Below are 27,631 nucleotides of genomic sequence, written 5' to 3'. Positions count from 1 at the left end.
CGGGTTGGTCGAACCAGGTCTTCACACGGGATTGCCAGTCCTTGCGGAAGTGGTTCCTGTGGAGAACGCTGTTTTTTCGAGCAGAGGCAGCGATCAGCGACTCGCTTCAAATTTGGCGCGACGGAGCGACTGCGCGCGGGAGAAACGACGTACTTGTTGTGTGCGAATCTGCAGACGACGAAAGAGACATCCGGTCGAGGGTCAGGTGCAGCGGTCGAGTGGGACGGGAGGTTGGTCGAGGCGGGCGAGCGAGCGAGCAGGTTGGCACAGGGCAGGGGCGAGAACAGACGGTCAGCGTTCGCGCCTGGTGCACGCCGGTATGCCTGTGCTGGACGCAGGAGTGCTCACCCCATCTTGGCTGCGAAGAAACTACCTCGAACAAGGAGAGGGAGAGGAAGTCGGCCGTTCTGCAGACGTTTTCTCCCTTGCAGCTTGGGAAATTTTCGTCTCTCCCTCTCCCCATCTCTGCCTCACCATGCATCCCCGCGCGCCCCGTGTTGGCCTCGTCTACACAGTCGACAATGTGCCACGACTGTCGGCTTCGACCGGAATGCCCGCGCGTTGCGACAAGCTCGACATGATCGTCCCGGCCAGCTGTTTGTTCATCGACTGATCCGACTGTCTCTCACTTGGCTCGCTCGGGGCACGCTGGACACCAGAGGTTGGCTTCAGTGTCGCCTCAGACAGGGCGTGCGTGACGAGTATCCGCAGGACGAGAAGGGTCCGACAAGCTCTTAGCGGGAGCGATCCCTCCGCCGCTGCGGGCAGGACGCGCGATTGGTGCAACAGACTTCGTAGCGCTACTGTCGCAGTTGGCGTCACCTGCGATCTCACCGAGCCTCCTCGCTTTTGAACTACTCTAGACGGCGAGCCGTAGAATGGGATTAGTCACCCGTGAGCGCCTATCATTGAATGCATGGCACGATGGTTGCAATGCCAAGGACAAACCGATCCCTTTCCTGCCCGGGGAATCTTTGTGCAGAGACCATATGTCGGGTCGAATCTTTCTGGGAACGCAGGAGCCTGCCTGTCACCGCGCTTCCGCCAATGTGCGCGTCTGTACCTCTTCCGGGGGCAGCGCACTTGTCGGGACCAAAGGGATGACGACAAGGACATGAAATTGCGATGCGAGAGAGAGACAGAACAGGAATCTACAGCTTGAGCCCAATACTGGTCGGCATCGCCTTGTTGCCGTCCGCGTCGCCCCTCTTCCGCTTCTTGCCCGTTGCCTTCTCTTCCTTGCCCCCTTTGCCAATGACTGTGACTCCCTTGGTCCCGACCAGCTGCTCTCGCGCGCGTTCCTTCTCGCCCTTGATGCCGCGCTTCTTGAGTTTCGCGTCCTTGATCCGGTCCACCTTCTCGTGCACCGACTTGCGTTCGGTGCGTTCCTTTTGTCGCAACGCTTTCTTCTGTGCCGGTGTGAGCGTCGACTTGTCCGACGCAGTGAGCTGTTGCGACGCGGTGTAAACCTCCTCCGGTGCGAGCAGCGTCGATGCAGAGTTTGTGGTCGGTAGGGCGGATTCCATCGAGATCGATGGCAGGTTCGAGACGGTTTCGATGGTTGCCTTGGGCTGAGAAGGATCGTACGAACACCTGTCAGCGGGGAAAACTTCGACTAGACTCGAGGCGCAGTGCCGGTCACGAAAAATGCACGTACAGCTTTTGGCGTGAACCGAGCGTTCGACAGGGCATCCAGTTTGCCAGCGAGCTCCTCGAAGAGATCTTCGATCTCTTGATGTCTCTTCTCGAGGTCTTTGTCGAGCTCGTTCGTAACCTTGCGACCCTCCTCCTTCTCTTTCGACTTCTCGTAATCTTCGGCATAGATCTCGGCGAGCGACTTTTGCGACTGCGTGTCTTGCAACTCAAGGTATCGAGAGGGGAGGAACGCGTTGGGATCAACCGCTCGTCGGCGCTCAACATCGTCAAAGTTGTTCTGCAGGCTCACATCAAAGGCGTTGGCATCAGCACTGGTCAGCCGAGGACACGGTTTAGGCAGAAAACTCACATCGAGAATCCTCTGCTTGATGAGATCTTCGATGCCCTTGGTCGTCTCCTCCGTCACGACCGGTGCGGACTTGCCCATTCGCTCAAACTCGAGGTCCTCATCGAGCAGAGAGTTTGTCGGGCGGTCCCGACTCTGCGCTTCTCCCAAAGTGGCCCAATCTTTCGGGCCAATGTTCTGCTGTTCGAGCGCAGCGATCTGGTCCGAGAGGGCCAACAGGCGTCGTTCGTACTTTGAAAGGTTCTTGGCTAGAATTTAGGGCAAGGAGGGTAACAGCCTGTGTCAGCATGCATGCGCTTGTTTTGACGTCTACGAGCCTAGAAGGTACGCACATTTGGAATCCTCTCGTTCTTCGTCTTCATCGTCAAACAGCTCAGACTTGAACCGCTGAATGGCTTCTTGTCCTTCGTCGACGTCACTTCCGTCGCCTTCCTCGCTCCCGTCTGAGCCATCGAGTGCGTCGCCGCTGTCGGCATCCGGCATCATTTCCTCGTCATCGTCGAGCAAATTTTCGTTGTCGTCGAAGGACAGATCTGCATCCTGGTCTTCCTGATCATCGCCGCTGGCGGATGCCAGCTCCTTCGTGACTTCTTCCTCCAGCTCTTCGTCAGACATGGCCTTGCCTTTGCCCTTCTTGAGCGCCAGCTTGAGATCATGCCGCGAAGGAATCGTTTTGACCTTGACGGACTCGGAAAAGCGCACGCCCCGCTTTCCAGTTGTTTCTACCGGAGCAGCTGCTTCAGGTTTCGAAGCCAGTTTGGCTGGCGTCGGCTTCGCTTTTTTCAGCGGTCTCGGGGGCGGGTCGAAGAAATCCTTGTACATGACACCTGCGGAGGGAGCGTCGAGCTGCAAGGTGAACAAAACAGTCTGGTATAGGGAAATTCTGGATAGCTCACCTCCAGCATCAAGATCACCTTCCTCTTCGTCCTCGTTCTCTTCGTCGTCGTCATCCATGCCTCCAATCGATGCGAAGAGATCGATTCCTCCGTCAGCTCCTTCGTCCTCCTCATCGTCATCATCGTCATCATCTTCGTTCTCGCCCTTGAGCATCTTGGCCATCTCGAATTCGCCCTCGTCGGCCGCAGCATGGAAGTCGTGTAGAGAGAAGAAGTCATCGTCGACCGCCGAGGGTGGTCCAGGGGCACTGTTGTGCGCGAGTATGAGCCTCGTATGGGACACTGTGAGGTATGAGAATCGGGGAGTAGCTTACCGTTTGCTCGGTCGCTGCCGTTTCCCTTTGGCCTCCCCGTCGAAATTGTCGAGACTCAATCGCTTCTGATCGTCTGCGAGAGGGTCGTTTCGCTCTTCGGACTCGTCTTCGGACTCCATCGCGGCATCATCAACATCGAAAGCTGGGTCTTCACTGTCAAGACCTTCCTCCTTGCCTTCACCCAACCGCCGGAAATATTCCGCTTCTTCCTCATCCTCCGTATCAGCTTCGAGCTGCTCTGGATCGTGCTCGACTTCGTCACTAGCCGAGTCGTTGCCAAAGTCCCCAAAGTCCTCAGTCTCCTCGTCTTCTTCATCCTCGTCCTCCTCATCTTCCTCGTCAAAGATGCCGTCCTCGTCATCTTCGGCATCGGCATCCTCCTGTCCAAACATCTCGTCGAGCATTCGGTCGACGGTCTGGCCCCGCAGCTCCATCTGCTCCCAGATCATTTCGGCGTCCATGCCTTCGTCGATAGTCAATTCAGGGATCGGAGTTGCCGATAGCACAAAGTCGGGTTCAGGCAGCTCTTCCTGTACAGAGCGCGCTGCTGAACGGGTGGTGGGGCCCGACGCGGGCGTGAGCGAAGCGAGAAGGGCGGAAAGATGAGGAAACGAAGTTGATTCCGATTCGAGGGCTGTCAAGTGGCTCTCACGGTATCAGTGCGGCTTCGAACGCTTGGAAGCAGCTCTGCTGGACTGACCTTGGTCGAAGCTCCGCTTGACGATCTGCCGCGCCCTTTTCTCAAGGGCTTCATCGCCTCTCCCTCGTACCAGCAGATGAGCGTTGTCTGCTACCAGTTTGGCCAACGTCAAAAGCTCATTGTCGTCCTGCTGAACAGCGGAAAGTGGGAGCTGAGGGTCGTTCCGCAGGGACGGCGGAGAAGGAGCCGAGGAAGGCGATGCTTGCTGCTGGCCTTTTCTGCTGGGGCTCTTAATTGGCGATGCGTTGGCCTTGCTGGGCGATCTCTTGAGCCCAGGCATGGCTACTGGCGTAGGTGAGTTGCGCGGTTGGTCGAAGACGCGTTCAATAGTACAGCCGGCAGTAATTTTTAGTCTTCATCTACCAATCGATTTCACTGTCTTGGGGCGCACTTGCACCAGTTGAACGAAGGACGTGGCAGCAATACAACCTCCACCTCATCCTGTACCGACCTCTCGAGAATCACAGAGGTCTCAGTCAGAAGCTCTCGGCCATCTTTCGCGTAGTCGAGCCGTGCCATCCGCAAGCATTCTGCCAGTAGCTGGATCACGGGCGGCCACATAGTGTGCTCAGCGGAGTGACTGTTCTGTCCATCGGCGGCATGATGGCGACCCGAACCGCTCGAGTCTGCTGATCGGTAGGATGCGCTCAAAGGTCGCCCCGGTTCAAGCATACATGCGCTCAAGCAACGCTTTGCAGATCTTCCGTACGCTTATCGAGGCTTCAGAAACCTCACGTGCGTGCGGACTTTTTGCGAAACGGGCTGCGAGGCTGTACTCGCTCGATGCTGGTGTCCGCAGCAGCAAAGTACTCGATAGCGCCAGCCCTCCAGCAGCTCTTTCGCTTGGTACCTAATATCTGGCTGGGGGCCGACTTGGATGTCGGCGGACTTTCGTGCCATCCCCACTGCACAGGCTCTTAGGTGTGCACCCTCGCATTCTTACCCCTCTGTATGATGGATTGGACTGACACAATTCTCCAGCGAACACCATATGAGGCAGGGTCAGCGGCGCGCTTCTGAGTCAGAAATGATGCTGTGCACAAGGGCAGCCTGCTGCGATGATTAGGAAAAATGTGCGCGAAAAACCACCTGTCTCTCCGGAAGACTCTTCGTGAGGTAGACTCGGCCCTCCGGCAAACTGCGAAAACAAGCCGGACATGCGCCATCGAGCCACGCGGAGTCAGAACACAGCTTACATTGCAGCTGACATCTGCGATCCCGCTCGTCAACTCCGACAGCTCGACAGGGTTTTGTGAAGCCACACGGCACGATACGACGCACATCCACTTGTCATTGACGTTGTGTACTGTATCCTTCCCGCGCAAGGGCGAGCAGCCTGAACCCTGTCACCCCTCGATCTTTTGCCCCGAACACGGAGAGTGTCGCTTTCGAGCATCGGAAAACCCATGTTCGAGCTCGAGTTCCCTGGCGCGCGGATAAGATCGCATCCATCATCTTGCCGAACCTGGACAATTGGCTCCTCGTCCCCTTTGCAATCCCGAGTCCCCAGACTGACGATCTGCAGTACGCCCTTCGCGCGGATCATGTCGGCGACCTCAGCCGTCACCGGACTCATGCTCCTTGATGATCTCAAACATGTGGCCATGCCCAGGAGCGACGGCAATGCCCGATGTCAAGGACCGCGCGCATGGCCGCTGACATGAGAAGGTCAGATTCTTCAGGAGCTGCAACTGGACTTCCTGTACAATTTGTGACAGGCTTTGTACCTTCGCTGAGCCGCAGTGTTGCCATCCAATAGCCAGGATATCGCAGCTCCAAACGTCTACTGTACTGTACCGGTATGGTGGCTGTACAATACAGTACGCGCTAGAGGATTTGATGACGCGCGAGCGAGCTCGGGAAAATTTTCTGGCTTCTCCGGTTTCTCTCCTCGCGAGATTTTAGCGTCCCCTTGGCGCTAAGGGTTCGGCAGGGCTCTTGATCCGGCGCAACCAGGGTGTCTCACACTCTGTTTAGATCAAGAATTTTATCCGATTGTCCGTGATCTCGTTTTTTTTCTCGTCTAACGCTCTCCTCCTCTCCTCCTCATCTGCTCTCTCGGCATCCCTCCACAGAGGCCAGCTCGACGCGATGTCTACCTCACCCGCTCGTACATTGGCGTCTTCGCACACCGAGGCTGAGAAGCATGAAGGCGAATACTCTCCGGAACCTTCGCTTCTCGTCGAGGAGAAGAGCAAGGGAGTTCGTCAAATCGAGCGCTTCCGTGCGAGGATCGACACGAAGTACCGAATCTTCCTATATGGCTCCTTCACGGTTCTGGCGTACATCATGTCTCTCGGTAAATCGAATTTCCCCTCCTTCCGACAGTATAACTGCCCAGCTGCTGACAGTTCCGGTGCTTCCCACCCCTCACCTGTCCTCTCACGTTGTCACTCGTTCGATGCGTATTCGCTTTGGCAGATCAATACACCACGGGCTCATACATTAGTGCCGCCACCTCCGTCTCCTTCAACGCTCACTCAACCCTGACGACCATCTCATCGATCAAGTCTGTGTTCCAGGTGCGTCGAGGTTTCTTTGACTCCTGGCAGGTCCCCAACTGACGGCTTTTTCTGCTGAATCTCAGGCCGTGTCCCAACCGCCTATCGCCAAGATCGCTGATTACTTCGGCCGTCTTGAAGGATATTTCCTTTGCGTTCTCCTGTATGCCGTGGGTCGGGCAATTACGTCGGCAGCTCCCAACATCTACGCCTATGCAGTCGGAAACAGTATCTATGTTCTTGGTGAGTCGCCCGCTCCCTTGACTCTAGGCTTGCAGCGTCGGGATCGCTGAAAAGTTTCTTCCTTGATCCAGGTATCACGGGCCTGTTCTTGCTCCAGAACATCATTATCGCCGATATCTCGTCGCTTCGCAACCGTCTCTTCTGGTCCATTTTCCCCTCGATCCCTGGAGTCATCAACGTTTGGATCAGTGGCAATGTCACGCAATCAATCCTCGGAGCTTCTCAGGAACACGCGAGCAGGTGGCGTTGGGGAATGGGTGAGTAGCGTTTTCTGGTCACTCTCGACTTCGTCGTTTTCTAATCACCGTTTGACCCTTGGTTTCCCAGGCATGTTCGCCATCATGACGCCTGTCTTGACGATCCCCGTTATGCTCACATTGGGCATCGGTATGCGCAAGGCTGATAAAGCCAGCACCGACGTGGAACAAAGCTCGGTTGACGCTTATGGCGACAAAGTCAAGTCAGACCACGTCAAGAAAGTGTCCAACAGGACGATCTGGCAGAAGGTCCAATCGGTCTTCTGGCAGCTCGATCTTTTCGGTCTGCTCCTCTTTGTTGCCGGATTCGGCATGATCCTCGTTACGGTTACCATCGCCAACGGAAAGGGTTCTCACTGGTCTGATGGTACGCCTTTCCGCAAGGAGCGCTGGCAAACGGGAGGCAAGCTGACATGTGCGCTCGTATAGGACACTGCATCGCACTTCTGGTTTGCGGTGGCGTCTCTGTCATCGCTTTCGGCATCTGGGAACGTTTCGGCGCTCGTCACCCGCTCATCCCCTTCAGTCTACTCACCAACCGTACCGTCATTGTCTGTTTCTTGATCGCAATCATCCATCCGGCCGCTGGCGGAGTTATCGGATCCTACTTGTAAGTGCAGTCCGCTTGGCCAGTTTCACGGCACACAGCATTTGACGCCGCTTTCGATTGCTAGCTACACCTATGTCCTTGTTGCTGCCGATCAAACAACTCTCTCGGCGACTCGAATCACGTCGCTCGCCAGCTTTGTCTCAACTCTGACCGCTGCCTTCATGGGCATCGTTGCTCGCTACGTTCGCTACCTCAAGCCTATCGTCATCTTCGGATTCTGTGTCGAAATCCTTTCGTTCGGTCTCATGATCCGATACCGAGGTACCGGTGCTACGCAAGGCGATCTCGCTGCCGTGCAGGTTGTACGAGGTCTCGGAGTCGGTGCAATCTCGTTCCCTCTTCAGGCGTCGATCCAATCGGTCACTAAGCACGAACGTGAGTCTTGTTGTCTCAACGTCCTTCGATTCTGTGCCACCGTTGTTGACGCGTTCGCGCTATTTTCCGCGGGAACAGATCTCGGCGCAATCACGGCCGCCTACTTGACCGTCTTCTACCTGTCACAAGGTGTGGGCAGTGCTATTGGAGGTGGAATCTGGACCAACCTCGTGCCCGGGAAGCTCAACCGCTACATCGATGATCCTGTCCTCGCTCGCAAGGCGTTCTCGAACCCGCTCGGTCTCCTCAAGACATACGCCCCCGGAACTCCCGTCCGAGAGGCTATCTCGCGAGCTCACGGAGAGACCCAGGTGTGTATCTCGACCGGATATGAGAACGATAGAATCACGGACTGACGAGACATGGTCGTGCGCGTATTTGCAGCGAGTTCTTTCGATTACCGGAACCTGTCTTGCCGCAGTCGGTCTTTGCCTCGCGCTTTGCCTACAGTGGGTCAAGCTCACGGACGAGCAGTCTCTGGAAGAGGTGGAGGCTGCCGACGACGACAAAACTCTCGCCGCTCGCAAGTAGAAAAGTTTCCAAGCTTGAAGCGTTGTTGTTCAAGTTCTTAGAACAGCCCTCATACATACCACTTAGATGACGCTTTAATGTCGCGTCCCGATTCTCTCTATCCTCATTCTGGGTTTTACTTTGTCTTTCGTTTTCTCCCGGTTACAGTTGAAATTACGTACGGCCACCGCCAGAGCATCTTCCTCGTCCACAAGTTGGCAACGATCTGTGTTATATTCGTCGCGATATCGAGCGCAACTGGAAGCGAATCGAGGGACAGCCTAATCACATTACAGAAAGTGAACCCTTCAGAGCGGTCTCCCCCTCCAGGCTCCCTGGTTCTTGACGCTGCTTTACCGCGGCTCATTTCTTGACGCTGCTTTACCGCGGCTGAACCCAATGGATGTTGACACTCCAGCATGCCTGCTGTACTTTCCACAGCTTCATAGGGTCTTTCCAACCCGACTCGCCGCCTCCGGAAACTGTCAGCTCCTGCAGTTGGCTAGTAGCAATTTCCGAAACCCCATGGCGATTAGAGTCCCTTTGCCGAGTGGCTGCCAGCTGATTGAGGAATGCCAGGACAACGGACGGGGTCAAAGCTGGACAGCCTCGTATCGTGAGTCGCCGCACCGAGTGCGGCAGGAGACAGGGCTCAAATGTCGACCCGAACGGTGCGAGGATGAGACCTGAAGAAACAAGAGTACCGCCGACATCGAGGGTCTGAAGGTTCTTGATGGTCGAGATGAAGCGATCGAGAATGTAAGGCGGGCTTGGATGCGTCAAAGACCGTCGATTGTGTCCTGGAGCCAGCGGCGATGGACGATTCGAGATCGGTACATGAGGATGATTGTTCAGGGTGACTCTCAGGTATGTCAAGCTTTCGCGAAGCGGTTCCCCGACCTGTTCCCGCGACAATCCTGCAACGGTAGGCCCTGCGTATTTTCCCTCTCGGCGCCTCTGCGCCGCGTCAATCCCGTCGTAATGATCCTCAATATGGAGGTGCGTGATACAACCCGGTCGAACCTGTTTGACGAGGCTTGCGAGATCGTCGGGACTCATGGCGGATTCGATAATTGAGATCGATTCCAGTTTGAGCAATGTCCGCGCTCTTGATGGAAGGGGCCGCGCCGGTGAGCCCGTGATTGTCCGAGTCGGAGTGAATGAGAGCGGAGAAGTAGGGTCCGAGACGTAACCTTTGACGGTTAGGGCTGACAGACCTGTCAGTGCGAGAAGCGCGTCTCGCAGGGTTGTTGACGTGAGGACAGGCGATTCGCCACCACATTTGAGAGTGAGGTTTGCAAGAGTAGACAAGCGCAGCTGGTGAAGATGGTGCAGAGATGAAGAGTCTCTTGACGACGCAGAGAAAAGGACGAGAGGCGAAATCCCTGAAATTTCGAGCGAGAGCAGACGGGAACAACTCTGGAAAACGGACCGGAGTTGCTCTTGCGCTGAGGGAGGGAGACGTGACTGTTTCTTGCACGGTCGAAGGCTGGTCGACGCGTCGCTGTCGGAATCAGCCTCACGCGCTGATGCCGAGATCTGACTGGCCGTCGCCTGCGAGATCGCGATGGGCAGTTCGAGCTTGGCGGCTGTACCGTATGGCAGATCGATAGACAGGTGTCGGACCGAGAGTGGCAAAGTCGTACTGCTAAACGTCTCGTACAGATAGGCGATGCGGTTCATGTTGCGGATCTGGATGTTGTTGTAGAATAGCTGCTGCGCGAGCTGTACAGGTTGTGCGCATCAGCGGAACGCCATCGAATTGCCACTGTTGATACTCGACCGAACTTGCCGGGAGCCAGCGCTTGCACACGAGGGCAATCCGAATAGGAGGCGAGTGGCACTCTGACTCTTTCGAAAGCGTGCGCAATCCAGAAGTGTGCCCTCCGTAGTCATCGACTATAGCCTCCTCCACATATCTGGTCAGTCGTGAAAACAGACCAAGACGCTGGCATGGTTACTGACGCATCGCGAAAATCTTGAGCAGCAGCTCGTTCGGCAAATCCTACGAATGTAAAGCAGGTTATTTTCGTTTGTTGGAATCATCATCAGCACAGCAGAGACCGACGCAGATTCCAGTCTTGTCGTTTGCCATCGTGAGCCTCCGCGCGGGCAACTTTGCGATGCTCCGATAGCCTTCTTGACATGCAGAATCGATGCCAAAAACGAAGTCCAAGCTGTCTCTCATGGCCTCGAAGCTCTTCATCGAGTCCACAGTCGACGGAGGTGAAGATGTTGTAGCGTGGGGGGCTGCAGTCGCTGTCGATGATGTTCCGAAGCTGAATGGAGAGAAGGTGAAAGCGCCATGTCCGTCTTCAGGCGCAGGTTTGAAAGCGTCAAAGCTGAGCTTTCTCGCTGTTCGCCGATGGCTGGGCTTCTCGCCGGTCCTGGGAAGCGTAGATAGCGGGCTTCGCCGAGATCGAGGATGCGATACAGGGGATGTATCTAAGCTCACCCCGATTGAAGTCGGGGATGATACAGAGAACGGTTTCGACTGGGATCCCATTCCGACAGGATTCTTCTCAGCAACCTGTGCACCAAGGGAGATTATGCTCAGTAAGCAGCATGCCTATTGACGGCTACGAAAGTCACGGGTACCAGCTCTGACCTGCTACTTACGGCAAACCGCAAGGTCGACTCTTGTCCAAGATTCAGATACGAGGCCTATCGAGCCCGAGCACCGCCCCGAGCACCACGTGTCAGGTTACACCGGGTCGAGGATCCGAGAAGGGGACTAGTCTCCTTCGCTTCGAGTATCGTAGTGACCGGACTCGTTTGCTGTGACTGATCCGTCTGTCCGGGTTGGTGATACCTATCCTGGCTAGCGGGACCTAGGCGGTTCGTGCCGGCGCGGCTCGCGGAGGCGGTACCGGGGCGGATGTTGAACGATCTCGAAGCCGAAGCGGCCGCGCACGGGCGGAGGTTACGTGCACGTTTGGTCACTGCTGAGGACAAAGCCGCAGCGGAGAGCTGTACGGTGCGAGTGACGGCTTCCCCTTTGAGCCTGCAGATGAACATTTGCCGTGCACTTATCCGCTGCTAAGCGTATACGCATACATCGACTTATTCGCGCACGTGATCATATCAAGTAACGGCTCACAGCCTCCTAATTGTGGTGACAACAGCTTAGACTCTGGAGGATGATCTGGCGATCCAGCGTCAAATGGGGCCGATGGCAAAGTGCGCAGTCCAACCCGGACTGCTTGCAATTGAACAAGCTGAAACGCCGGCATTATAAGGCTTGCGTGGCCTTCCGTATGGCATAGAATGGATGCAAAGGCGAGGAATAGTATGCAACGAGGGAAGAAAGGAATACTACAGTAGAAGGACTCGTCGGCGCACGAGCTGGCGGGGAATGGGCTGGTGGATTGGTTACAACATGTACGTACAAATAAAAAGCCACAACATTGTAGCGCATGAGACAGTTAGCCGTCAACCCCGTCCCGGCCGCGGCTCCATATTGGTGAGGCATCGGTTGTCGGGGGACAGATCTGGCGTCGCTGGGAGGCTCACTCGTCGATTAACCGGCGATGCAGGAGTGATTGATACGACCGGGGCAAGCTTAGGTTCGGTCCGGGATAGAGTCTTCCGAGACGGCGATGGAGACGGGGTAGGTAGTTGGCGAGAGACCTGGGGCGACTTTGGTATAGGTGCCGGCACGGAGGCCAGCGAGTTTGTGGAGACTATCGAGCTCGAGACCTCAGATGGGCGAGTCATGTTCTCGTCGATCCGTGTCTGCTCGCCAGCTAGCGATCGATTCGTGTAATCAAGCAAGAGCTCAAGTGAGGGGGACAGAGGCGAACCGGATGTTGTCACAGAGGAGGCTGTAGACTTTGCGGTGATATTCGGAGGCGCTTGAGACGATCCTTGTCGACTTGGCGGAACAGATCGGTCATCGTCAACGTCCTCGTCCTCGAATCCGTCCTCATCATCGGTCACAGTGGCGCTCATCGTTCCGTTCTTTCCAGTTCCACCTTCCTCGTTCTCTTCGTCTTGATCGTCATCGTGATCAAGCGGTCGAGGCGGAACTCGCTTCTCTGAGCCTGTAGAGCTCGTGCGAGACGGCGACTTCTTCGACTTGATCCACCTGGGCTGCACCCGTTCGCTGGTCGGAGCTGGCGAGATCGAGCTCGAAGTGCGAGTTGCGAGGGACGAATTCGATGGACTTGGAATTCTCCTGCGACCGGAAGCGGATCCAACCACGATCGTGTTGGCGCCGGGAGAAACAGCACGTTTGACGATCGGTCGGCGCATGACCGGAGAGGGTGACAGCGAAGAAGACGAGGAAGACCGGGAGCTGATCGCAGCGTTGAGAGGTCGACGTGGCCGCGGGGATCCGTCGTCTGTTTTCTCGATCCGCGGTGCTTTGGGGTTTGCTGGACTGGGAGAAATCGCAGGGACAGGTGCAGGGACCGCGGATTTGTTGATCCCTCTGCCTCCCTGTCCGCGCGCGTAGTGGTCTCTCGTCCGCCTGTACCCGGCTATTCCACCGTAGCCAACCCCTCCGTTTCCGCTGATGTTGACGGTGCTCTGCATTTCGGGCCTGTCCCACAAGTTTCTCAGAGCCTCGAGTTCTGCCAGGCAAGGTTCTTCGATCGTGACTGATTTTCTGGTCGCAATTGCGGGACGATGGGACAGGTCTGGCGAAGGCGGGGCAAGCGGCGGGGAGTAGAACGAAGCGGACGATGCTGAGGAAGTCGACGGCGACGGAGGTTCGAGCGACAGCTTGAGTTGGCTTTCGTCGGTCTCGCCTTGCGCGACTGCCTGCTTGACTTGTTCAAAGCTGCGTTCGCGCTTGAGGCAGCCTCGAAGTCCTGGAGGAGCCGGATCCGCTTTGAGCGTCCAGGTATCGGACGAGGAACCGCCATCATCCTCGTCGCTCTCGTCGTCGTCCTCGTCCAGGTCCCCGAGCCCTCTCCGCATGGGGGCCATCGACAGCGCGGTGGCGACTTTTCTCCTCCATTTGCGACTCCAGACTCCGGTACCTCCATTCTCGTTGCGATTCAAGAGTGTGTTGTGTTGCGTAAGGGTGAGCGGTCGCTTGGATGCCTTGGTGCCATCTTGGCCGCGTAGCTTCGGATGCGTGACAATGTACAGTAATAGAAAGGCTGTATGGTAACAGGAGCGAGGACGAGGGGGCGAGTCGAGCGAGACAAGATGATCAGCGAGTCGAACGTGATTACCGTCTTTTGTCTTGCCCGCACAAGTCCAAAGGGCCCGATCCTTGCAGGCGGGAGGCCATGTGACGAGCACAATGTCTCGTGCCCATGCTGGACGCAGGAGGACTCACTGAGCAGTATCGCGAGAGGAGCTGCGGCAATAGTCACGGCGAAGTTGATTGATATGAACCGAAGCATCTCGTCACGGTGCTGGCTGTCGAGCACCAGGCCACGCTCGCGAGTCGACAGCCCTTCGTCCTATGGATTGATCTGCGCTGAAGCCGAATAGAACCGAGATGAAAGTGAGTCGAGAGTTGAGAGTCGAGAGTCGAGAGCCAAGCTCTGAAGCGCAGCTGCAGCGTAACCGCCCGCCAGATTATCTCACTCGTCTCCACACCTCGACGTCACGATGGTGGCAGGGCCGAGTCGGAGTCGCTTGCTCGCACCCCAAGATGACAGGCCGCTCGCAGCCCACGCTCGGCTGCAGGCGCGCGCGGTAGCCAATCCGGATCTAGGTGCGTCGCATCAGGCAGCTCGTGCATACTCTCGACAGCCTCGCTGATTCGGATCACCTCGCAGCCATGTCGGCAGCGAGCTTCTTCATCCCGGCGCTGCCCGGCCAGCCTGCCGACTCGACGCTCGTGCAGTACGCCGGCCACATCCCGTCGGCTCCGATCAAGAACGGGCAGCCCGACACCCAGTCCGATGCCCACCTCTTCTTCTACATGATCCGCAACAAGCACATCGCCGACCAGGAGCGCACCCTCTTGTGGTTCAACGGCGGGCCCGGGTGCTCTTCGTTCGACGGCGCCATGATGGAAGTCGGCCCGCTCAGACTCGTCCCCGGTGCGAACGGCCAGCTGAAAGAGGTCGACGGCGCGTGGAACGAGTACGCCAACGTCATCTTCAGTGAGCGTCTCCTCCTCGTCTGCGTCGGTGCCACTCCGCCGCCGCCCAGCTCTGCCCCCACCTGACTTCCGGGACGCATCCATCATTGCAGTCGATCAACCTGTCGGCACCGGATACTCGTACATGGCCACGAATGCATACGTGCACGAACTGCCCGAGGTACGTGCCCCGCCTGTCCACTCGGCCAACACGTCTGCTCACCTTTCGATCGTGCCGTTGCGCGACAGGCCGCTCAACACATTGTCAAGTTTCTCGAAAACTTCTACAAAGTCTTTCCAGAGTTCCAAAATCACGAGGTGGGTCCCGCGTCGCAGCGCTTGGCCGGCTCGCGCAGCTGATCATCCTCGGCGCACAGACTTATCTCGGCGGCGAGTCGTTCGCAGGCCAGTACATTCCTTACATTGCCGACGCAATCCTCTCGTCTCGCCTGCCGACCTCTCAACGCCTTGCGGGCCTCTTGATCGGGAACGGCTGGATCGACCCTTGGAACCAATACCCGGCCTACCTCGACTTTGCTCTCGCGGCAGGAGTCATCAAGCCTGGCTCGGATGCCGAGAAAGCAGTCAAGACCCAAGTCGATCGGTGTCTTAAGAGCATCGAAAAGGGCGGCAAGAAGAACATGCACATCCACAGCGGAGTTTGCGAAGGCATCCTCGGCAGCATCACCGACAGTACTATTCAATCGTGCGCATTCTCAAGTAATTATTCCTCGGATCAGTCGACGAGACCTGACACCAAAATCTCGCAGGGTCAATGGCCAGAACATGTGTGTTAACAACTACGATGTGCGATTGACCGATACCCATCCCGCATGTGGCATGAACTGGCCGCCAGATCTCACCGAGCTCCAGCCTTACCTCTCGGTCAGCTCCCTCTGTCCTGCATCCTAACACGGGACCTTTCGAGCTGACGTGGCCGCCATGTCGCCAGAGGGAGGACGTCAAATCATCTTTCCATGCTACGAGACACACCGGACCCTGGACTGAATGCAATGCTCGCGTCGGCTCGAATTTCTACGTCCCAGCGGATGCCCCTTCGGTATCCTTGTTGCCCAAGCTTTTGACAAAGCTCAAAATCATGATGTTCGCTGGAGCCGAAGATCTGATCTGCGTGAGTCGAAATACGACCCAATTGTGGCGCGAATTAGATGACTCAATCGTCTCTCCTCGAATGCAGAATCATGTCGGTATTGAGCGGATGCTCGCCGATCTGGATTGGAACGGTGAAACGGGATTCGGCGTGAGTTATTTCTCCCTCTTGCATCGCCGCACACCCGTTTGACAAACATTCACATGCACCTCGCAGAACTCGACAGAAGAGCTGGATTGGTTTGTCAATGGCAAGAAAGCTGGGACGTGGACATCGTCAAGAAATATGACCTACGTCAAAGTTCTCGAAGCTTCTCACATGGTACAGTTTCGGTCTCGCAGCCTTCGATTTTTGAACCAGATGATCTAAACTCGCGCACTGTGATCAGGTACCATACGATCAACCTCTTGCAGCGCACGACATGTTCTTGCGATTTATCGGAGTCGCCGATGAATTCCTCAATGCCGCCGGTCCAGCAGCGACGATCCCGTCGCGCATCGGTTCGGAACGGGAAGCCGTCCTGGGATCGACTCATCCAAATGGTACTGCCATTGGCGACATTGCCTTGGGCTCTCAAGCAGGATCGCACGAGCTCGACAAAGTTGGGAACGCAGCCGGGGACAAAGATGGGGGTACTTTGGGAGATCTCAACGGGACCGCGATCGAAGGTCTCGTCAACGCTTCGAGCGCGATCGTGTTGGTATTGATCATGCTCGTCGCAGTGGGAGGGTTCGTGTTCTTCCGACGCAAGTTCTCGTCGAGGAACAAGTTCAGTAGGAGGGAAGGGGGAGGTTGGGGAGCACTCGGAGATGTCGTTGCCCGTGGCGGTCACTCGAAACGGCATTCGAGGGCCGACAGTTTGGGTCGCGGCAGCGGAATGGGATTAGGTAGAGGAGTACATATCGAGACGGAGGATGATGGCGATGAGGAACAAGAACTCGACGAACTTATGAAGAGTCGAAGAAAAGGTCAATTCCACGATGATATCGACGAAGAGGGACGAATCGAAGGTCAGGGCAAAGGCAAAGGAAAGGCACGCGCCGTCAACGAGAGCGAAATTTTCGACCTGGGAGCGGAAGAGGACGAAGAAGACCTCGCTCGCCGGTACTAGATGTCTAGAATGTTCTCTGTTTCTTGTTTTTTCGCGTATTTGGTCAATGTTGTTGCTTGACTTCTCCGTCGGTGGGTACCGGATTATGCTCGCAGTTACTTCGAGATGTAATCTCAGTCAATGTAATCTTAACCGCATCCTCCCTGAGTTCGGCGGGATCTGAGCGAACGACAATACTGTTTTTTGCAACAAGAGCGTTTTGGAGACTACTGAGACAGGGGACGAGAGCAATATAGAGATTGAGGAACTGGAGAGTATGAGGGAAAGCGGGTCGTGCGTAACCGAGGGCAGGTTAGTCTGGGTTCGACAGGGTATCAGGTTCGCTCGAGGTCCGAACGTTGTGGTTTCAGCCGAAGAGGCACACGAGCACTATGCAGAGCGGCGAATGTGGATCCGCTAGCGAGTCGGCGTGATGGGCGTTGCCGAAGTTTCGAAAATTGCGCCGGGCCGAGGGGACGCATGGAGGCCTGGACTTCTCGGCTGTGCGACGGCAAGTCCAGGTTCGTTCGAGGTTGGGGCATATGTCGAGTAGTACTGTGTGGTGTCGTAAGCACCCGGACCGTATCCGACCGTTCTGTCGGAGAGATCATTCTCGGCATCTTCGACGGCGTCTGCAACAGTATCGTCTTCAATCTCCTCCGTTTCTGTGATCTCGCAATCGCTCGTCAGCTTGCAGAATAACACGATTTGCGGCGAGAATGAGCACACCTCGTAGTTTGGTGAGCTCGGTTTCCATCAATTTGTCGGCGTTCGAGGCTTGATATAGTTGCGAGTTCCGGTTCGGCCTTCGACTGTCCGCGCCATCCGCCTCTCCATCTGTCGGAGCTTCATCGTCGACCATGATTGGCTTGGCATTGCCGGTCTCCTTTTCGACCGCGAAAACAAGCTGACATATCGCATCGCTAATGTCAGCTCTTACAAGTTACAAGGAGGATGTTTACGAGCGGAAAAACTCACATCGAATTCGAGCAGGAACAGCGCAAAGAGAGGCGCAGGAATGGCGAGAGTTGGCGAAAAGACGATGCCGAGGTTACGCAAGTTCATCTTGCTCGTCTCGGCGTTCTGCGCAATCACACACAAATGCGCGAAGCTGCAAGAGAGCGAATGGTCAGTGAATACCTACGTATTAGCGACAAGAATTGACGTACAAGAAGCGGAAGAGCGTATATTCTTCGATCGGGAGACGAGCCACGAGTTGACCAAGGGCGTTGACACGATCTTTGCGAGCCCGAAGATCTGCCGGTTTCATTGGTCATTAGAACCATCACGCAGAACGAAGAGGCGTGTCGATCGACTCACCAATCACACGCAGAAATTCGGGATGCAATTCGCGCGTGAGGAGATGGACCGGCAATTCTCGAAGGTACTGCTTCAACAGGCCTGTGTACCATGAAAATTCGGTCAGCTCTCCGTAGACGCGACCGGAGTTTCGCAAAGAGACTCGCCAGCGATCGCGTGCGGGTCGTAATATTCGTTGCTTTGGACAAGGTTGACGTCGCCCTCCGCATTGAAGCGATCCTTCAAGACTCGAATGACGTTTGCCGAACCAGAGAGACGGAAGATGCCCTCCTCGTGTTCAGCATTCTGGTAGAGAGGAGAAGCGTCAAGTGACGGTCGCCGAGCGGACTCATCATGCAAAGCAGGCGCACCTTGGCTTCAAGGTATTCGACACATCGGTAGACGACCGCCGGCAGCTCAAGTCCAGGGCGGATCCGGGAGATCGCGACGGCTTCTCGCAAGGGAACGCCAAACACAGGCCGTGATGGAGCTTGCGGTTGCGAGAGGGAATTCTTGTCGTTCGAGCCTGGCGCACACGAACGTTAATGTCAGATCGCGAAATTGCAACAAGCGAGGGCGAAGAGTCACGTACCACGCGCGGAGAAGTTCCAGAAACTCGATTTGGTTTTCTTCTGTCGCTCCGACTTCTTGAACTCGTAACCGCTTGGTAGTGGAACGGCATTCATAGGGCCCGAGACATCGCTGGCAGAGTATTTCGAGGTCGAGCCAGGCTGGCTAACAGCCTCTGCCCGCCTGCCATCGGGAGAATGAGGACGCTCCGCAGCGATATTCCGTCGACTTGAGGGAGGTTGCAGCTTGTTCGACAGCGGTGTCGTTACGAAGGATGTCGCATCAGGATCGTTCGGCCGTTTCGTATTGAGCGGTTGAGAAACAGAGTCGAGCGAACCGCTGGAACGAGCGACGCTATCGAGATTGGCGGGTAGCGATACAGACGGTGGGAGATCGCCGGCAAGTCGAGCGGACAATCCCCGAGGGTCCTGCTCTGGCAGCATCGACGACATGGCGGGGCCAGAACCGGATCGTCTGCGATCTCGATTCGAGAGGGACGATGGATCAGAATCCGAAGTGGCGATAACAGTTGGAGGCGGTAGCGGCCCGGACGAGATCGAATTCGAGGTTGTCCGTTCTCGATTATTGACAGTTCTCATGGCTCCAGCTGCCGGGTTTGGCGACGGTGCCTGGCTGTGATTTGTGCGCGTCTGTACTGTCGTCAACGCATTCACCCACCTGTCCCTCATCTCATCACTCTCCGCACACAGGATATGATCCTCTTCCTTCTCCTTCTCGTTCTGAGTTCGGATCAAGAAAGCATGCAGATAGGCATCTTCTCCGATCGTGCCATCTGCGGCTGCGCGAGACGAGGATTGTCGACCTATCGCAGCACCTTGTAGCGGGATCTCGCCAAGCTTGTTGCCGTTCGGCGATTCAAAGTACGATAGGCAAGAGCCCGGCGTGAGCACGTAAAATCGAGTCTGCCATCCCTTCTCTCATCACCGTGTTAGTCTCTCGAAGCCAAATTACAGTTGCTATAGAAGGGATAGAAGACGGACCTGCCAGCCACCGAAATTGCGCCCTCGCTTCGTGAGGTAACCCTCCATCGCCCCGTTCGTGGTTGCATTGGGCTCGTTCGCGATGTCGGTGTTGAAAAAGTTGCAGATAGCCGTTCGATCTCTGAGCGAGATTGATATCAGCGTCTGGAAATAACGTTCGAGAACCGCCTAACGTGCGGAAAGAACGATCAGCTTCCTGACCCAATGAAGTACAAGGGATACGTTGCTGCCTACTTTACGTTGATCACTCCTGTGCGGTGCATGATCCTTGAAGAGACTTTTATCCGGCAACGGGACCATTGCGCTACGTTCTTGGCGGTTGGATTTCGCCTTGACTGCAGCATCGAGCACGAGGATTTCTGAGAAGGATTTCTCTACCCTCCAGCTGGCTTGGGTTTCGAGACTCGACGGCGAAGCCGGGAACGTGAGCGTGATCTCAATCGTGAACGAAATGGTTTCCTTGTTCCGATCGTTCAGCTTGATCGTGCTCGCGCACACACGAACTCTCGCGAAAGGAAGATAAGAAGGATTGAGGATCGGTCGACTAGCGAGTCCCGACGTTGCGAACGAAGGCGAAGAACTCGACCCTGTTGAAGTTAAGTTCGAGCTCGGTGGAGACAGCGGCCCGCCTCCTCGACGCGTGGGAGGTGCCGATGCACTCGATATGTCACTCTCGGCAGCGTTATGATGCTGTGCACGAACAGAAGAGCGGGTATCGAGCGGGTCTTGCCGCCGTTCACGTGGCACGCTGGGCGAGTCACTCAGGGTCGCGAGCGAGTACGATGAGGAAGTCGAAGGCAGCGGGTTCATGGAGGCTGTGCGACTCGGGTATATCCGGTCTTCGAATGCGCTGGCGAGAGTCGAAGAACCGGATTGATTAGAGAACGTGCGGTCGCGGATCCGAGCGTTCAGCTGACTCTGTGGGCCGTTGGGCAGTTGCAGCTGCTGCTGGAGTGCTTCCGACGACGATATAGAGTTTTCACGCGCTGTCGGCGAGACGCTGTTCTCAGAAATTTCGTGCATCAGAGGCGAAACCGGGGTGATCGAGGGCAGGAATCGACTGGCAGGGGGCAAAGCGAGCCGTCAGCTCAGGTCGAGGTCTCAGATGCCTTCCCGGTCCGTTGTCGTAAGACTCACCCTCGCTCGTTGAGCGCCATCGAAGGCATACTTGCGGAAGTCGGCAACCTTGGACTCGAGTCGCGGCTGCTCGGCCGACTATTGTTCGATGGTGGCGTCCGAGGCATCCCGTTCGCGAGATCTGATCTGCTCGTAGTTTCTGCAAACGCGTCGTCTGACTGAGCCGTTGGAGACCGCCCGAGGTCGAGCGAGCTTGCTTTCCGGAGATTGGACGGAGCGATCGGGTCGTTCAGACGCGGCGAACCAGCTGGCGGTGGAGTGGCCGCTTTCGTTCGCAGCGAGGCACTCGATTGCGCCGTGGTCGAAGCGAGGCGGGGGTCGACGCCGTACGAGTCGACCCGGGGCGACGAGCTGAACGTGGGCAGAGGCGGTGGAAGGTCGTATCGGGCCGTCGATTCGTTCGAGCTGCCGCCACTCACTTTGCGCAGCGAGGTCGAGCTCGCGCGTTCTGGCAAAGTCCCGATGCCCAACCCTCGCGCAGTCTCTCGATCACGGTCGCGCTGCGTCGCAGCGTTGTGTCCAGCACCGGAGCTGCCCTCGCTGTTCTGACGCTGGGTGGTCGGTCGCGGGCTCGTCACCTTGAGGTTTCTCCACAGCTGCTGATTCTCGAGCGCGGCGCGCTGAGATTCTCGCAAAGCGGCGTCTTTCTCTTGTCGCAAGACGGCGACATCGTGCAGGAGGCGGTTGTGACGGGCAATCAGGCTCGACAGGGCGCGTTGCGAATCGTTCGCATGCTCGGCAAGCCAGTCTGTGAGGCTTAGCGGCGAGAGATCGAGGTCCGAACGGGGCGCAGCCATGTGCGTGCAAGCGCGATGCGCCGATGTTGCGGGTAGCAAGCGTGTCGTGTATTCCCGCGGTCAAACCTTCGCTTCAGGTCGGGTCGAAAGTATTCTTCTGGTTGAACGAGTGTGCTGGCGCGAGCGGGCTGTCGCGGCGGGCGATACGAGAGCTGCGTCAGCGAAGGTGGAACGAGCGCATCTGCCAGGATCTGATACGTCCTCGCACTGGCTTGTGTTAAGCGTCGCGAAGTTGATCGAGAGCACTGTCCGACGCGGAGCCAGTCGACGACGGGCGCGCCTCTCGCCGGATCTCCGGACGCGTGCGTCAAGCCGGGACAACTCACGCGCTGGGTAACAAGACCGAGTCTCTGCCGGGTAGTCGCGTCTGGACTGCAGTGTGGGAGCCTGGGAGGTCGTGTGTGGACGGCCCGAGATGATGTGGGACAGCTGCGTCCTGTCCGAAGTCGCTCGAGGAGGCTCTCGCGCTGTCGCAGATGGCCCCTTCGATTCGCCGAGTGGTCTCCTCGCGAGAGCGGGTGCCTGTCGTGCGGCGAGAGTCGACGGCGGTTAGAGGGGACGGTAGCTGCGGCCAACAATCTTCTCCGACGGCGATATTGCGCGCGACGTGAATTCTGTCTCTCTCTCTATCTCGCTCACTCACTTTCTTCCGGATATTGCGACCCATGTCGGCCACGCTCGCTGCCGAGCTGCCGACGCTCCACCGACAGGAATCCGCGTCGTCTGTGCAGCCGCTCTCCCCACCCGAAGCCGCTCTCGTGCACTCGCTCTCGCCGACGCCCTCGGACGCCGATGCGACCCAGGTCGGGGGCGCCGAGCTGACGGGCAGGATCAGTACGTGGAGGGCAAAGCACCCTCTCTTTGCCGACAAAGTGAGAGGGCTGCGCTTGCGAGCGATTCGCTTGTTCGTCGGTTGTCCTCGCGCCTTGTTGTCGTGCCACAGTCGCTCACCTCGTACCTCGTACCTAGCACGTCCTCGTGGTTCTCGGTCGTCATGGGGACCGGCATCGTCAATTCCCTCTTCTTCAACCTGCCGTGGGAGTCTTCGCATGCCGTCTTCCGTAAGCTCGGCGCCGCCTGGCTCGTCCTCGCCATGCTCCTGTTTGCCGTGTTCTCGTTCCTCACCATCATGCGCTACACGATCTACCCCAAGATCTTTCACGTCATGCTGCGCCACGAGACACATTCGCTCTTCCTCGGGTGCATCCCGATGGGCTTTGTCACCATCGTCAGCGGCATCGCACTCACTGGCTACGAGTACGGTCTCAAGACTCTCGACACGGCGCTTGTCCTGTGGTGGATCGCCCTCGGTACGTGCCGCGCGAGGATACCGCTTAGTGCTCGAGACCGCCACTGACGCATGGGTCCATGCGCACACAGCACTGTCGATTCTGACGAGCTTCGGAGTTCCATGCGCCATCTTTACCGTGCACCGTGTGTCGGCAGAGACCTTCACGGCAGCATGGCTGCTCCCGCTCGTGCCACCCTCGACCGTCGCTGCGACCGGCACCTCGCTGTGCAAGCTGCTCCTACTCGAACAGCGGTACCCGTACGCCTTTGTCGTGCTTGTCACGTCCTACGTGATCCTCGGCGTCGCATTGTGCACAGCGTGTGCCATCATGACCCTGTATCTGCAACGATTGCTCCTGCACAAGCTCCCACCGAAAGAAGTCGTCGTGTCGGCTCTGTTGCCGGTCGGCGCAGTCGGTCAAGGTGGTTACGCCCTTCTCGAAGCGGTACGCTGTAGCTCGCTCCCTGTTCCGCATGTCTGTCTTCCGCTGATTGTTCATTCGTTCGTGCCCAACAGGGCAAAGTTGCATCTTTGCTGTTCCCTCACATCGCCGAGCAACGGCCGCAACTCGCACAACTCGGAATGCCGCTGTACGGGGTCGGACTCGTAGGAGGCCTGTTCCTGTGGGGTCTCGGATTGTGGTTCCTGTTCCTCGCGTTCGTGTCGGTCGGCGTGCAGTTCACAGCAGGTAGTCGAGAAACCTCGTCGCTGCCACTCTTCAACATGGGATTCTGGAGCTTCACCTGTACGTCTTCCTTACTCTGTGGCAGTAGCTCCGAGAGCCGACCTTCTTACGCTGCTGCCGCTGCAACTCAGTTCCGATCGGTTCACTCTGCTTGTTGACGTTCGGCCTCGCCGACACTCTCAATTCTCTCTTTTTCAAGTGAGCTTACACCGACAAGGGTCGTGATCTGAACTGATCCTGAAATCTTCTGTCATCAGAGTCGTCTCGACAATCTTGACTGCGGTCGTGTTCATTCTCTGGGTTTTCGTCTTTGGTGCGTTGCCGCTGCTTATCCGCGTCAGCGGACCCTTCGCAGCGGACACTGACATTTGACGCTTTTTTCTCTATCAAGTCCCTACCGCGATCGGGTTCTTCCGGGGTACATTGTTCGCGGCGCCCTGTCTCGCGAACCTCCCGAAAGAGTATGTCGAGAAGAAGGCCGGGACGCCAAGACCCAGTCGCCCTGCAAGCGCTCACGAATTGCAGATGCAGCAAGAGCGTGCAGAGATTGAACGGGCTTCGAGAATCGCATAGAAATCAGCATGTACAGAATTATATCGGGCGGGTTGTTGTCATAAATCATCAATGTTGCATTCACGACCAGCTGTGTTTCGTCTCTAGCCACTGAACATGGCTTTGAGAGTCGCCTCACTCTTGGCCTGTCTCAGCCGTTCCGTTTCCTCGATCCCACCACTCTTCTTGAGTTTGCCCATTCCGACAAATTCTCCTAACTCGTCGGCAAACTCGTCCGTCTTGTTCTGAAGCGCGAGCTCGCGTTGTCGTTCGGCTTTCGCGATCGCTTCGAGTCGTTTCGCTGGATCAGGTTGCAACGCTTTCACCTCGAGCAACACGGTCGAGAGTCCTTCTTGAGAATCTCCTCCCCCAAAATCTCTCAAGGTTCGAGCACCTCCCGCGTTGAGGAGGACTCCAGGTCCGATCGGACTCGTCAAAGTCCCTGTCGAAGGTGTACCGGGTTTGAGAGTTTTCGCGACCGCTTGAATCTTGGTGAACACGCCTGCGACATCGTCGAGATCGTCACTGAGTTCATTGAGTAGAGTTTCTTGCGTTTCGACCGCTTTCTGTTCTCCCAAGATCTTGCTCAACTCTTCACTCCATTTCTGAGACCACGAGGGTTTGACTTCTTTCAACCATTTGACGAGGTGTTCGCGAGTGTCGGTCGCTTTGCGCAACTGAGTCGCCATCTCGTTCAGTTGTTGAGGTCGAGGTCGAACCCCTTTGACCGTGTCCTCGCGCAACTGTTCGACCGTGTCTTGCAATTCGTCGACTTTGACGACCAAGTTGGTCGAGTCGGATTCGAGTTTGGCCGTACCGGCTTCGACGAACGCTCGATCGCTTGAGAGTTTGGTCGAAGCGAGATGATGGACTCGGCTGTTTTGAATTCGAGCGGCCGAGAACATCTCCTTCGTTTGGGAGGTAAAGTCGACGTAGACCTGTCGCAGAACTCCAATCTCTCGGCGCAGGTTCTGCACTTCGGCATGCTGCGATTTGAGCGTTGAGACAACCTCGGTAGTCGATTGAGTCGGTGTTGACGGAGTCGTCGGAGTCGCAACAGCAGATTCCTTCTCGTCCTCCTCCTGTTCCGCTGACTTGTCGTGGGTGCCTGTTTTGTCAATCTCGTCTGGAGCGAGGCTTGTCACTGATCCAAGTCGCTTCATGCGCAAGACTCTCTGTGCTGCATCTCGGAATTGAGCTTCGGAAGGACTAGGTCGGAGTGAGGGTGAGGCACCGACAGGCGGTTCAGGTGAAAGCAATGCAGGGTTGTTGTTGCCACCGGGGTTCGAGAGACTCGCAGCCGAGACAGACAGTCGTCGCATCGAGAAGACGTGCGAACGCAGCTCTTTGATGTCTTGCGCGAGCGACGTCATTCCCTGATCGATATGTTGCTTGACCTGTTCAACCGCTATGATTTTGGAACCTCATAGTGAGCGGACGATTCTCGCTTCGGGAGTGAAGCGAAAGAAGGTTCTCACTGTCAATATTGAGACTAAGCACGCTACCCGGTAAAACTTCGTCCATGTCCTCGAGTTCGTAGCTGACGCCCGCCTCCGGGTCCCTCAAGTAGATCTCGGGCCATCCGGAGATCCCCGGGTTGTATTGAAATCGCTCGACAAAGACTTGTCTCAAAGACTGGATCGTCGGAGGTTCCGTCAAGCGTGCCTTTTTCACATCTCGTCCGATTTGCAGGAAGATCGAGCACGGGAACGAAGGCGACTGCGCGCGGGAAGTGACAGTCGACGAGGTCGAGATGATCGAGTCTGTCTGCGCTGGCGGGTTGCGTGTTATGAACGAAGATTCGGAGGGAGGTATCGAACTTGTCGACGCCGTGCGAGGGAGGGGTGGCGGCGGGAAGCTCGGAGGTCCAGTCGCAGTCGCAGTCGACAAGGCGGGGGAAGCAGCTGGAGAGGTTCCAAGCTCGTCCTCTTCGCGTATTGGCGAGTGCGTCCCCCGAGACGACAGCTCCGCTTGCGAGGAGAATGAGCGTGGGATCGCTGGAAGCGGTGGCAGAGGTCCGTTCGATCCTCCACCAATGCTTCGATGGGGTCTGTGCTCGACCTTGTCCGCTCTTCTTCTCGTCGAATCCCCGTTCAGCTCGGCGACCCGCGCGAGGTCGGTGCGACTCCGACTCGAACTCGCCCTCGAGATTGGCGAAGACAGCGGTCCTTCTCCCGGACTCGACCCGTTCCCTCCACTTGGACTCGTCATCTTCTGAATCGCGTAAGCCGAGTATCGCTTGCTCGCCCTGCGGGACAGGTTGTCCGACGCTTTGAGGGCTTCGAGGGAAGCGACCGTGACTTGTTGCTGTGGCTCGGCATTCGGCTGCTGATCAGCGACCGAGGGCGGCCGAGCCATGATCGTTGGAATCGGTCGCGAGGCGAGAACTGAAGCCTGTTGGAGGCTGAAAGGCGACGGAAACTGTTCGAGCGTCGGCGTACGCGGGATGGGCTCGTTGTCTGGCGGAGGGGGCGGTGGGGATCTACGCCGGTGCGAGATCCGTTCTGTGTCTGCTTGCGCTGTTGAGCGGCTAGAGCCAGCGACAGATGTGATCGATGCATCAGACGCAGTTCGCGGCAACGGCGGGAGGCTCGCGAGCGGAGGCGGGGAGGGACCGGTTGGGGGAGCGGTGACAAAGACTCCGTCCGTGCTGTCAAGGGTCGCGCGTGACGAGCGGGACGAATCGCGCAGGGATCCGCCCCTCGAGCCGAGCGAGCGAGTTGAGCCGATATTCGAGGGAGGTCTTGGCACTGTGGACGAAGCGTCTTCGCTTGCGACCCTGCGCTCCCCGACGTGCCGTGGCCGGGCAGCGTCTGGGGGAGCAGTGACCGCTGCGGTAGCGGCGGGAACCGCCTGTTGCGCCTGATTAACGAACCTGCGCAGATCCTCTTTGGACCGTCCAGCGCTCGTAGGCGTCAATGGTTGGCCTGTCGATATCGGTCCAGTCAAGTTCGCGGCCGCGGTTGATCCGGTCAAAGAGTCGGACGTGCGGTCAGTGGCTTCCTTCGCGCGACGGGCGGCAACGCCGTCTCGGTACAGCCTCTGCTTCTCGCGCAAGCCGTGCAAGAGCCCAATGATGATCTGTCGGACTTGCGGGAGGTGGCGCTCGAGAGTCGCCTGCGACGGCGTGTCCGAGAGGCACGTCTCGAGGCACACGCGCAGGTCGGACGGCACGGAGAGGAGCTCGTTCATCGAGATGTTCTCGCGTGCGAAGACGGCACAGGCGACGTTGAAGTCGTTGCCGAGCTTGACATAGATGGCCGAGATCTCCTCCTCGTTGACCTCGCCGCGGGACCATTTCGCGAGCCCTTCGAGGAGCGACTTGGTGCACACGAGGAGCCGAGTGATGGTCGACTCGAGATTCGACGTCGACGCCCCACCCGTCCGAGTCTGGCGAGGCGAGGCAGGAATCGTATCAGTCTCGAGTGCGTCTCGATGTACCAGTGAAAGACTCGAACTCACGCGGGTGCCGGATGGGCGGGTACCGGATGCGGCAGTGGTTGACGACATGGCGGTGAGGCCTCTGAGGGTGCGCCTGTGGTTGCCTGAGCGTGTGCGCGGTTCACGTCGAGTGTTGTACAGCTCCTGAGGTGATTTGGTCGCTCAAACGCGCATTGCGAGTGTGTGTGCGGTCGAGAGGAGAG

General features: G+C 57.2%; 8 protein-coding genes across 8 annotated transcripts; 3 read left to right on the top strand and 5 right to left on the bottom strand.

The window, feature by feature from the left end:
- Positions 1-1,151: 1,151 nt before the first annotated feature.
- Positions 1,152-4,192, bottom strand: MPP10 (rRNA-processing protein MPP10; the record flags this gene model as incomplete). The annotated part of the gene is made up of 7 exons (XM_076675592.1): positions 1,152-1,571; positions 1,658-1,933; positions 2,006-2,250; positions 2,335-2,829; positions 2,899-3,146; positions 3,213-3,846; positions 3,913-4,192. The coding sequence occupies 7 exons, from the start codon at positions 4,190-4,192 to the stop codon at positions 1,152-1,154; spliced, it is 2,598 nt and encodes an 865-aa protein (XP_076537676.1).
- A 1,811-nt stretch (positions 4,193-6,003) lies between these two features.
- Positions 6,004-8,429, top strand: JCM15063_003670 (uncharacterized protein; the record flags this gene model as incomplete). Its single annotated transcript, XM_076675591.1, has 9 exons — positions 6,004-6,211; positions 6,334-6,434; positions 6,500-6,656; positions 6,728-6,913; positions 6,984-7,280; positions 7,343-7,523; positions 7,588-7,898; positions 7,977-8,209; positions 8,283-8,429. The coding sequence occupies 9 exons, from the start codon at positions 6,004-6,006 to the stop codon at positions 8,427-8,429; spliced, it is 1,821 nt and encodes a 606-aa protein (XP_076537675.1).
- Positions 8,430-8,789: 360 nt separating this feature from the next.
- On the bottom strand, positions 8,790-10,503 carry JCM15063_003669 (uncharacterized protein; the record flags this gene model as incomplete). Its single annotated transcript, XM_076675590.1, has 4 exons — positions 8,790-10,133; positions 10,201-10,307; positions 10,374-10,413; positions 10,477-10,503. 4 exons carry the CDS (start codon positions 10,501-10,503, stop codon positions 8,790-8,792), a joined length of 1,518 nt encoding a protein of 505 aa, XP_076537674.1.
- A 1,467-nt stretch (positions 10,504-11,970) lies between these two features.
- Positions 11,971-13,765, bottom strand: JCM15063_003668 (uncharacterized protein; the record flags this gene model as incomplete). The annotated part of the gene is made up of 3 exons (XM_076675589.1): positions 11,971-12,091; positions 12,241-13,516; positions 13,699-13,765. The coding sequence occupies 3 exons, from the start codon at positions 13,763-13,765 to the stop codon at positions 11,971-11,973; spliced, it is 1,464 nt and encodes a 487-aa protein (XP_076537673.1).
- Positions 13,766-14,148: 383 nt separating this feature from the next.
- Positions 14,149-16,676, top strand: JCM15063_003667 (uncharacterized protein; the record flags this gene model as incomplete). The annotated part of the gene is made up of 9 exons (XM_076675588.1): positions 14,149-14,476; positions 14,568-14,635; positions 14,704-14,772; positions 14,832-15,160; positions 15,225-15,339; positions 15,407-15,586; positions 15,653-15,715; positions 15,782-15,886; positions 15,954-16,676. The coding sequence occupies 9 exons, from the start codon at positions 14,149-14,151 to the stop codon at positions 16,674-16,676; spliced, it is 1,980 nt and encodes a 659-aa protein (XP_076537672.1).
- A 396-nt stretch (positions 16,677-17,072) lies between these two features.
- Positions 17,073-21,459, bottom strand: JCM15063_003666 (uncharacterized protein; the record flags this gene model as incomplete). Its single annotated transcript, XM_076675587.1, has 11 exons — positions 17,073-17,320; positions 17,385-17,562; positions 17,634-17,766; positions 17,825-17,912; positions 17,976-18,056; positions 18,122-18,260; positions 18,326-18,480; positions 18,547-19,456; positions 19,526-19,693; positions 19,760-20,585; positions 20,663-21,459. 11 exons carry the CDS (start codon positions 21,457-21,459, stop codon positions 17,073-17,075), a joined length of 3,723 nt encoding a protein of 1,240 aa, XP_076537671.1.
- Positions 21,460-22,124: 665 nt separating this feature from the next.
- JCM15063_003665 (uncharacterized protein) lies at positions 22,125-24,008 on the top strand (the record flags this gene model as incomplete). The annotated part of the gene is made up of 7 exons (XM_076675586.1): positions 22,125-22,363; positions 22,429-22,769; positions 22,840-23,195; positions 23,267-23,495; positions 23,567-23,633; positions 23,693-23,748; positions 23,827-24,008. 7 exons carry the CDS (start codon positions 22,125-22,127, stop codon positions 24,006-24,008), a joined length of 1,470 nt encoding a protein of 489 aa, XP_076537670.1.
- An 83-nt stretch (positions 24,009-24,091) lies between these two features.
- Positions 24,092-27,497, bottom strand: BUD6 (formin-mediated actin nucleation enhancer; the record flags this gene model as incomplete). The annotated part of the gene is made up of 3 exons (XM_076675585.1): positions 24,092-25,395; positions 25,466-27,377; positions 27,450-27,497. The coding sequence occupies 3 exons, from the start codon at positions 27,495-27,497 to the stop codon at positions 24,092-24,094; spliced, it is 3,264 nt and encodes a 1,087-aa protein (XP_076537669.1).
- Positions 27,498-27,631: the final 134 nt, after the last annotated feature.

This window comes from Sporobolomyces koalae (assembly GCF_050403365.1).
Source record: "Sporobolomyces koalae JCM15063 DNA, S_koalae_JCM15063T_v1_ctg1, whole genome shotgun sequence".
NCBI classification, from domain to species: domain Eukaryota; kingdom Fungi; phylum Basidiomycota; class Microbotryomycetes; order Sporidiobolales; family Sporidiobolaceae; genus Sporobolomyces; species Sporobolomyces koalae.
This window is presented reverse-complemented; position numbering and strand designations above follow the sequence as displayed.